The sequence below is a fragment of the Asterias rubens genome, chromosome 10, assembly GCF_902459465.1.
Source record: "Asterias rubens chromosome 10, eAstRub1.3, whole genome shotgun sequence".
Classification (NCBI taxonomy): Eukaryota; Metazoa; Echinodermata; class Asteroidea; order Forcipulatida; family Asteriidae; genus Asterias; species Asterias rubens.
The window spans coordinates 7,532,521-7,542,582 of record NC_047071.1 but is presented as its reverse complement, the minus strand read 5'-3'; the positions used below and the strand labels follow the sequence as shown (position 1 = coordinate 7,542,582).

At 37.0% G+C, this 10,062-nt stretch overlaps 1 protein-coding gene across 1 annotated transcript; it reads right to left on the bottom strand.

The window, feature by feature from the left end:
- Window positions 1-5,237: 5,237 nt before the first annotated feature.
- Window positions 5,238-9,873, bottom strand: LOC117296025. The gene is made up of 5 exons (XM_033778868.1): window positions 8,326-9,873; window positions 7,714-7,877; window positions 6,815-6,980; window positions 6,240-6,358; window positions 5,238-5,675 (listed from the first exon to the last, which is right to left on the bottom strand). Exons 1-5 carry the CDS (start codon window positions 8,354-8,356, stop codon window positions 5,349-5,351), a joined length of 807 nt encoding a protein of 268 aa, XP_033634759.1. The 5' UTR covers window positions 8,357-9,873; the 3' UTR covers window positions 5,238-5,348.
- Between the last annotated feature and the right edge of the window lie 189 nt (window positions 9,874-10,062).

Sequence of the window (10,062 nt, the reverse complement as noted above, 5' to 3'; positions counted from 1 at the left end):
CATTGAAAATTATGTGCTACTGTTACCATCTTGCCATACTACTTGTAATCACCTTGCTCGGTCAGAGTCGAGAATAAAAGTAATATTTCAAACACTCTTCACCTTTAAAAAGCATTTCACAGAAAAAGTTACAGAAATCTTTGTGTGAAATGTTTTTCAAGTCAAGATAATAGTATTCTTAAATTCACTATAATTGTTTGTACATATATATGGGCCCAATTTCATGAAGCCTTTTAGCACAAAATTTGCTTAGCATGAAATTTCTTCCTTGATGAAAACAAGATTACCAGCCAAATTTGAATTTGTCGCGTATTGCTTGTTACTGGCATTCGGCTGTTGTTTGCTTATACTGGAAATCGTGTGGAAATTTGGTTGGTAATCCTGTTTTTGTTAAGGAAGACATTTCATGCTAAGCAAATTTTTGTGCTAACAGCAGGCTTTATGAAATTGGGCCATGATCTTCATGAACTTCAAAGTTAATTCTAATTCCAATAATTGTTGCATCAGTATCAAATAAACGTGTTCCAGAGCACAATTGTAACTAAAGAATGATTGCATCTTTTGAATTAATATAGTTGCTTTCATAGGCCTAGTAAGTCAACCTACAAATGGAGTGCAGACCATTATGGGGGTTCGAATAGAACCCCATGAGCTGTGTTGGTTAAAAAACAACTTGGTGCATGGGGAGCATGGGTAAAACTCCATGGGTATAGGGTAAAAAAAAACCATGGGGTGCATGGGTAAAACCCCATGGGTATAGGGTAGAAAACACCATGGTGCCTGGGGAGCATGGGTAAAACTCCATGGGTATAGGGTAAAAAAAAACATGGGGTGCATGGGTAAAACTTCATGGGTATAGGGTAAAAAAAATTAAAAATAGGGTGCATGGGTAAAACCCCATGGGTATAGGGTAGAAAACACCATTGGTAAAACCCCATGGGTATAGGGTAGAAAACACCATGGGTAAAACCCCATGGGTATAGGGTAGAAAACACCATGGGTAAAACCCCATGGGTATAGGGTAGAAAAAAACCATGGGGTGCATGGGTAAAACCCCATGGGTATATGGTAGAAAACACCATGGGGAGCATGGGTAAAACCCCATTGGGTTATGGGAGAAAACACCATGGGGAGCATGGGTAAAAACCCATGGGTATAAGGTAGAAAACACCATGGGGAGCATGGGTAAAACCCCATTGGGTTATGGGAGAAAACACCATGGGGAGCATGGGTAAAAACCCATGGGTATAAGGTAGAAAACACCATGGGGTGCATGGGTAAAACCCCATTGGGTTATGGGAGAAAACACCATGGGGAGCATGGGTAAAAACCCATGGGTATAAGGTAGAAAACACCATGGGGTGCATGGGTAAAACCCCATGGGTATAGGGGGAAAAACACCATGGGGTGCATCGGTAAAAAGCCATTGGTATAGGGTAGAAAACACCATGGGGTGCATGGGTAAAACCCCATGGGTATAGGGGGAAAACACCATGGGGTGCATGGGTAAAACCCCATGGGTATAGGGGGAAAACACCATGGGGTGCATAGGTAAAAACCCATGGGTATAGGGGGAAAACACCATGGGGTGCATGGGTAAAACCCCATGGGTATAGGGGGAAAACACCATGGAGGGCATGGGTAAAACCCCATGTGAATCCATGGGAAATATCCCATGGGAAGTTCTCCCATGTATACATGGGGTCCAATTTCTCCTTGGGTTTCCCATGGGGAATCGCCCATGGGAAATCATCATGGGTTTCCCATGGGAAAACACCATGGGCAAATTTTGTAAGGGTTACGTTCCGCGTGATAGTCTTGCGCGTCTGACACGCAGAAGCCAGCCAGTCATAAACACTGGTCATTATCAACCGTTTAAACACCCCCACGTGACGCACTCTCCACCAACAGGAGTAAAGAAACTGTCTGGGGTATTTATGAATGTTTCATTATAAATTAGGACATCTTAGTTGCATTTATATATATTTTATTATTCAATCAGGTTACTATTTTCAAAGGATGCACTTGGTTGCAGCAAAATTACAACACTACTCACTTCTCATTACAGAGCAGCATGCTCAATAAATGTATACAGTCATGACAATGGAATAATGGAAGCATCATTTAATGAAACTGCCTTGGTAACCGCATGTACTATGTAATAGTATTACGTACTCTCTTAAAGAGCCACTAAAGGATGATCTCAATATTTCAACTATTACCTTTTTATGGTCAAATAGACAATGTAGATACCGGTTATTAACCATTTTACTCTCAAAATTTGCATTTAGTAACGAATAATTCGGGCGAGTCAAAAATGCACCCGGCCGCGCGGCTTTTTCAGCCTAGAGTCAATAACGGCTTATCTATTATAATGACCTCTTGACGCCAGTGACGATATTACCCTAATTTGGTGTGAACACAGTTCTACAGCTTTGGCAAACTGAGGGCGCTATTTTCCAAACCAAATAGCCGCCACTGACGTCACGATTCCTTTGTCGCGCAGGTTTGTTTGACCCCGCGTTTTTCAAAAATTTGGCTAGAAGCGTTCTGTAGAAAAACCATTTTTACCATGTTTTAACGTGAGGAAGAGACTCGTTTTGTTTTATGTTTCCTATGGACACCAGCTATTAGAAAACTGTAATATCTATATATTTAAAATCATCCTTTATTGGCTATTTACTGTAAAACAGTCAACATTTCACTCTTTTGTCCGAGTGGTTTTCGTTCTTTTGGGAGTGAAAGTCAATCTGAATCACTCTTGTTTTTTGCGAATTTTAACCGAACTTCACTCTTAATCGAGTTTAAAGTATCCGTATTTCACTCTAAAATGAGTTTTCAGCCCGGCATCTGGCTCTTTGCAAGAGTGGAATGGTGGAGAAAATGAGTGGTTTTCACTGTTTTACAATAAGAGAGTAGGGCCTATGTTTCTAAAAAATATTTGCAAAGAAGCCGAAAAATACAGTATACATGTACAGCAATGTTCATATACATGGTGTTGCACACTGTTATTTCGGTTGTGTAAAATCTTCAACAAGTTGTGTAAAATTTTACACAACCCCTGTTTACTATATGAACCTAGCAACTGTTGTGTAAACAGTTTACACAACCGAAGTTGTGTAATTTGTAAACAACAGTTGTGTAGTATTTCTACACAATAATGTGTAAGATTAATTTACACAATTAGTTGTGTAAATCGTTTACACAGCTATTGCTTAATGTTTTACACAATAGTTGTGTATTACTTTTAAGTTGTGGAATGGCCATTTTAAGACACATAAAAAATATACAATTCAGAAACCTTGGTTTTAAATTAAATTTTGGGGTGAGTTTTATTAGCCACAACTAGGCCTACACCAAATAACATTTCACATCACAATTCATTTTTATGAAGGCATACAATTAACAACTATAACAACAATAATTGACAGTCTAAATTTGTTTTCCATTTTTTCTTCTTGGGGGGGGGGGGGAGTTAGTGATGGGCGTTTTGTGCAATTTGAAACATTTTGTTTTTACCTTTTTGTTTCTATAATGTGAAAAAAATAAGAATTTCAAAAGTAATGCGCACTGGTATGTGCGGCCATTGGGCAAACATTTCAAATTACAAAACAAAAGCTGAAACACTACCCCCCGCCCCCCCAAAAAAAAAACACAACAAAAACAAACATTAAATCCCAATCAATAATTGCACAGTGGAAAAACAATCTAGTAAGGTTTGCAGTAAACACCATGTACATGAGTTTCGAAAAGACCAGGTGGTTTAAATCTTGATGCCTCAAACCAGTGTGATTTGATTTTCTTCAGAGGAATTCTTCGTTTTCTTGAAGACAATCAGAGCACACTGATCGAAACATCAAGTTTGTTAAACCACCAGTTCATCCCAGAACCACCACAGCTCATAGTGTGGCGTTTGTTCATAGCTATGCACAAGTTTCTGACAGGAAGTTTAAACTATAACTTTGTTAAATTTGTCTTCAACTGCAATCAGATAAATAGCACACCTTTATCTGTATGCACGAACAACCTTTGGTCTTTTCATTCAGGAAACAAAGAATTAATTTATACATACACCAATGGGTCAGTTTTAATCAGACATTTCCCTGTTTAATTTGTAGTGGCTATGGTGGTTGCATGCCACTGGCTTCACCAAACACCTACATGTACAGTGACCATGCACAACCTCATCGCGTTTGTCCTTATCCCACTCATCAAAAAATACATGTAGCTATGTACAGGTCATGTCATGAATTGACCATTTTCCATGTTTTCCTTGTTCTATCTGAAATCTTAAACTTACCCAAATTGTACAGGTATAGTGTCAATGAATTTACTATTTTCCACGTTTTGCGTGTTAACATACTAAATTGTACAGGTCAAGTCATGAATTGACCATTAGTTTTCATGTTTTCTGTGTTCTATATACATGTATCATCTAAAAGCAACTCAAATTGTACAGGTAATGTCAATGAATTAACATACTATACAATATATAAGACTACAAATTGTACAGGTCATGTCATGAATTGACCACTGGTTTCCCATGTCCACATCTGCCATCAAAAAGTAAACAAATTTGTTGATTTAGAACTCAATTATCTCACATGCTTTTACAATACGCGTTTGGTAATTGTTAAAGACCAGTATTCTCACTTGGTGTATCCCAACATATGCATAAAATAACAAGCCTGTGAAAATTTGGGCTCAATTGGTCATTGAAGTTGCAAGAAAATGATGAAAGAAAAAACACTCTTGTTGTACAAATTAGTGTGCTTTCAGATAGGAATAAAAGGCTTCTGGCCAGAAGTCTTTTATTATTTTAGTGAGAATTTACCTCTTTCTCAAAAACTACGTTACTTCAGAGGGAGTCGTTTCTCACAATGTTTTATACTATCAACAGCTCTCTGTTGCTCGTTACCAAAGAAGGTTTTTATGCTAATATATATTTTGAGTAATTACCAATTAGTTTTTGAGAAAGAGGTAATTTCTCACTAAAATATAAAAAGACTTCAGGCCTGAAGCCTTTTTCAGGCATCTGAAAGCACCCAAATTTGGGGAACAAGGGTGTTTTTTCTTTCATTATTTTCTTGCAACATCGATGACCAATTCAGCCCAAACTTTCACATGTTTGTTATTTTATGCATTTGTTGGGATACACCAAGTGACAATACTGGTCTGTGATAATTACCAAACATGTCCAGTGCCTTTAAACTTTGAAAACAGTTTTTGTTTGTAACTATGCATGTACTTCATTATTATTATAATTTCTTTGCCATTACATATATTTTTGTTTCGGAATTTTCTTTATTTATGCTGTGTGTATAACCTATCTGAAAATAGATTCCTACCTAGGCCTCTGGCAAATGTCTCAGCCAAGTTCGGAAAGTTATCAATGAGACACCTGCCAGGGAACCTGGTGGCAACATATACACCATGTGTTGTAGCATGTGCCACACTGCACTGCAGTGTGGCTGGTAATCCAAATCGAGTACATAGATAATTTTCATGCATATGTCTACTGCTTGAAGAATTGATGAACATAAAACAGCCCTTCTCTCCACTACCATGAAGACTTGTTGAGGGCTGAACCTGCTTCCACCAAGAAGAAGAATGAAGGGCTGTGGGCGTTCCTTTGCCGGAATGCTCGCCATGTAGTTTTGGATGTCAGTACCTTCCTATTAAAAAATATATGGTATAATTTAAACATAGAAGAACAGCCCACTTGGCACAAAATTGAATAGCTGAGATTGCACTTAAAACATGTAAGGGGTCTAGTGGATCCCAAACCATGTCTGTTTTCAACAATTATGCAGGATCCAGTGTGCTCTAAAGATAAGTGTATTTGGTTTATTTTGGCACCTAGGCCTATTGCCCAGAGGACTCCTTTTTCATTGTATCTTGTCATCCATCAAATTAAAGGATCCTTGTTAACCCCAAAAGCACCAAGATTTGTAAGTATAAAGGGATCAGTTAGCATTTTCAGGAGTAGTGGAAACTGAAACCCTTGAAGTGCTTTCCCAATAAATAGTAAAATGGAAGACCTGAAAACATGGTTTCTACTTTTCTAAAAAAGGGTCGCAAACACTACAAACGAAAAGTGTCTTGATTTGGACAAAATTTACTTTTGTTAATCCCCAGCTAAATGAGGAATTAGCCTCGTCTTACAATGTCTGACAATAAAAAACCACTTATCAAAATGACATATTGAACAAATTCTCAAAAATTAAAAAATAGCTTACTGGTTTCATATCGATGAACGATCGCAGGGATTCTGCAGGGGTACATCTCCCTTTCATGCCTTTGCTCCTCCCCACAAAAAGTAATGGCAAAACTGAGAAAGCCAGTTCTTGACACTCCTCTGAAATTATGAAAATAATTCAAATGAACAAATTAAGTATGATGTCAATCGACTGCAGGATAGAGAGAAAAATGGGACAGTTAAAAATACACACTTGCAGAGCAGACATGTTGATGGAAATAATAATGCAAGAGTCCCTTGAGTTCACTTGTAAAATGGCCATATTCAGGGCACTCATGTGTGTAATTTCTAAAGCAACTAATTAAAGCAGCAAAAAAAGAAATTGTTGCCAAGTTGTCATAAGAAATGTCAGAAAGTAGTAGCAATATAAATTAATATAAGATATACACCCGATAATGGAAATGGAATCAATCCAATTAACGGCTACTACAAAGCTCAGTTTCAAAACTCTTTTTCAGAATTTACAATTGTTGAGTATTCTTTTTCCACATTGCACTGAATATAATAAGGTAAAGTTAAGAATAATTATTATGTTGGGTATTTAATATACCTCACCTTCTGTCAAGTTGCCAAAATCGATCTCTCCTACATCCAACTGCTTTTCCCAATTGATCCCGAGTACCTTCGAGTTGTACTTGTACACTTGTTTGGAAAAAGAAGGCCACTTAGCATAAAGCTGGTTAGTCTCTTCAGAGATCGCCAGTCGGAAATCTTGCTCAACCTAAAGTTGTCATAATAAGGAAAATAAGTAAGTAAATGAGTTATAAATAAATGGTTTAACATAATTATCAGGTGAGCTTTTACAACTGTGTCAAACGCTACAGCCACCACAAAAACCTCAACTGGAAAACTCAGTTGCAGAAGGATGCAGTCTCCCAGCTTTTTTAATTATTTACGCACCGCATCTCTCAAAGTTTTTGTCATAATTACCCTTTATTGAAGTTATTAGCAATTTGTTAGTAAAGGCAATACATTATGCTTAATAATAATACAAGGCAATAAGTGTCAATGTCCTGTGCAGTTTTCACTGGATTAGAGGTTTCTTCCACAATTTGAATTTGGCTATTTGTTATGTTAAAGCCATAGTCAGTAATTATTATTTAGATTTTTACAAAATTGAACTAAGTTCAACCAATAAAAGTAATTGTGCTGTGCAAACATCCATACAGTTTTGCACCCTATTGAATGCTCTTGGCTAACCTTCTGGCAGTAAATATATTTGTTATCTTTTAAATAAAGTTTCACTTTCATCGGATTCAATAGGTTGTTGCTATGGACAAACATTCAGAATAATTGCTCCATAGGTCACTGTTGATGCTGATATGTAAAAAAGAGATCTTTGTCTGTCTAATTCCAACATATTAATGCAACTTAAATTCTACTAAATGTTGTACTCAACACGCATATACCACTGCAACAAAGAGAAAAGCTAGTTATTAAAACATGCAACTTACAATTCCTGGATCTAACAGCCGAGGATACACCTCCAGGATCTCTGCTGTAGTTGGGCTATCTGTCTTGATCCAGTTGTAACGTTGTTTACAGGTGTTGGCCATGTACTCAAATAACATTGCCTTTGGTTCTTCATTATGTTTCATCCATGTTATTGCATCTTTAACTAAAAAATGACCATAAAAATAAATTGTGAACCGTCGAATTTCAGTGCTTATTTCATCGAGTGTAACTTAACATGACAACTTGTCTTTTATGCTCAACAACCATTTTGCTTACAACTTATTTCATGGCCTAGGTTTACAATAGGAGTGCATTGTGTACTGACTATACTGGAATTTTGTTTAAAGCTGCAGGCAGAACAACTCTTCATAAAAACAACTGACCATTTGGAAAATAAATCATAAACTTTCACTTGAAATAGTCCGTGAGAAATAAACAATTGTTTCTATGTCACATGGGAAACTATGTTTTTCAGAACTGCAAGATAAAGCCATCAATATTTGTTTAAATATATGGTTTACAATGCATCTGTTAAAACAGTGAAAACCAACTGCAAATCTGTTTACAAGTGTAAAATGTCAAAAAATAGTAATGGTCAAACAAACACATACCTTGTGACTCGGTCAGTTCAACCAGGGTCATGTCAGCCTACGAACGATGTACAAATGAATACACGTTGTTTACAATGCTAGTATATGTATTAGCATAGGCCTTGCTCTATGGTATTTATAGTAACACTACCATACCATGACTACGGAGTTGGAGGTCAAAATCATCACATTCACGGCACGTTCTTTACTGTTTTTTTTCACTCAAATTGCATTATATCCCTCCCTTTAATCAACAACCATACATAAACCAGCTTACCCCTGCTCTATATGAACTCACACATTGATTGTTCACTCATAAAGGTCACAAATCAACCATAAACTTTCAACATTTTGTCGCCAAAGTGAAAACAAAATGGCTGACGTTCTGTTTCTGTCTTGGTGCAATGATAACGCAACGGCTGTTGCATGTTTCTAACTTGTTTTTACTGCTTATCTCTATAACATTGGATCCGTAAAATTTTGAAAATTGCCAACTCCGGAACTGAATCGGCCGTTGGTTAATAGAGAGTTTTTTAACGTGTAAAGTTGAAACTGAATTTTTATGTCGGAAACGGAAACGGAATTTGCACTTTTCCGAAACGGAAAATCATTGGTCACAAATGGTTGTACTAATATTAAGTCATTTCACAAACACATTTATTACGGAATACCCTTCAAATAAAAAATTGTTTTGGGTGTAAATTCTGGCTCAAACATAATAAACTTGCACGGAAAAAATATGATCGAAGATTCGAACAACTTCGAGCCTTCAGTTCAGAATCAACGTATATTCCTGTTGAACTTCATGTGCACTACTGTATGCAGTGCCGTCGATGCCGTGTAAGCAAACTTCTTGAAATAAATTTTGGGCTAATTTACCAAAAGCCATGTGATAAAATCACACACAGTTTACGCTACAATACTTCATGTTCGTGCTTTTTATTAATAAAACAATTGAAACATTGTACTTACCGTCAAAAACTTCAACCAAATCCCCAAATCCCCACTGCTCTAACAACTCCGGCACGTCTGCCATTTTTCCAGCTTTTTTGTGACGTCGTGATTGGCTACTTTCATATCACGTGCTTAAAAGTTTACACAACAGTTGTTCAAGTTCATTTTAGGCGGCAAATATCGGTTTATAACATAAAACTACATTTACACAACATAGGATTTACACAGCTTGGATATGATCACACAACCTTGTTTAAAAATTACACAGGTTGTTTAAACAAAAAGTTACACAGCGTTATTTTACACAGGAGAATAACAGTGACTCATGGCCAAATATATCCATACATTAAAAATTTGTTTAGTTAAACTGAGCGCAGTAAAGTACAGTGGGTCTCATGCAGGGAGGAGATGAAGTTTTGTGTCAACCGCATGGAAGGGGGTGTGGTGTTCTGGGGGTACTGCTGGTGTGGTTTGGGTTGGGGTACAAGGGTGTTAGTAGAGTTCCTGAATCATCTTATAAGATTAAGTTACTGCAGTATAAAAGCACTGGACACCTTTGGTAATTGTCACAGACCTGAATTCTCACTTAGTGTATCCCAACAAGAGCAAACAACAAACCTGTGAAGGATTTCACTCAACTGGTCATCAAAATTGCAAGAAAATCATGAACGAAAAACACCATTGTTGCACAAATTAATGTGTGTGCTTACAGAGGAATAAAAAAGGCTTCAGCTGAAGGGAAGGCTTTTATTATTTGAGTGAGAAATTACCTATTTCTCAAAAACTATGTTACTTTAAAGGTTA

Coding starts and splice junctions, on each gene's coding strand:
- LOC117296025 (XM_033778868.1), bottom strand. CDS start 8,356: ATGACCCTGGTTGAACTGACCGAGTCACAAG. Junction 7,878..8,325: donor TGAACTGACCGAGTCACAAG/GTATGTGTTTGT, acceptor GTCATTTTTTAG/TTAAAGATGCAATAACATGG. Junction 6,359..6,814: donor TTTTGGCAACTTGACAGAAG/GTGAGGTATATT, acceptor TCATAATTTCAG/AGGAGTGTCAAGAACTGGCT.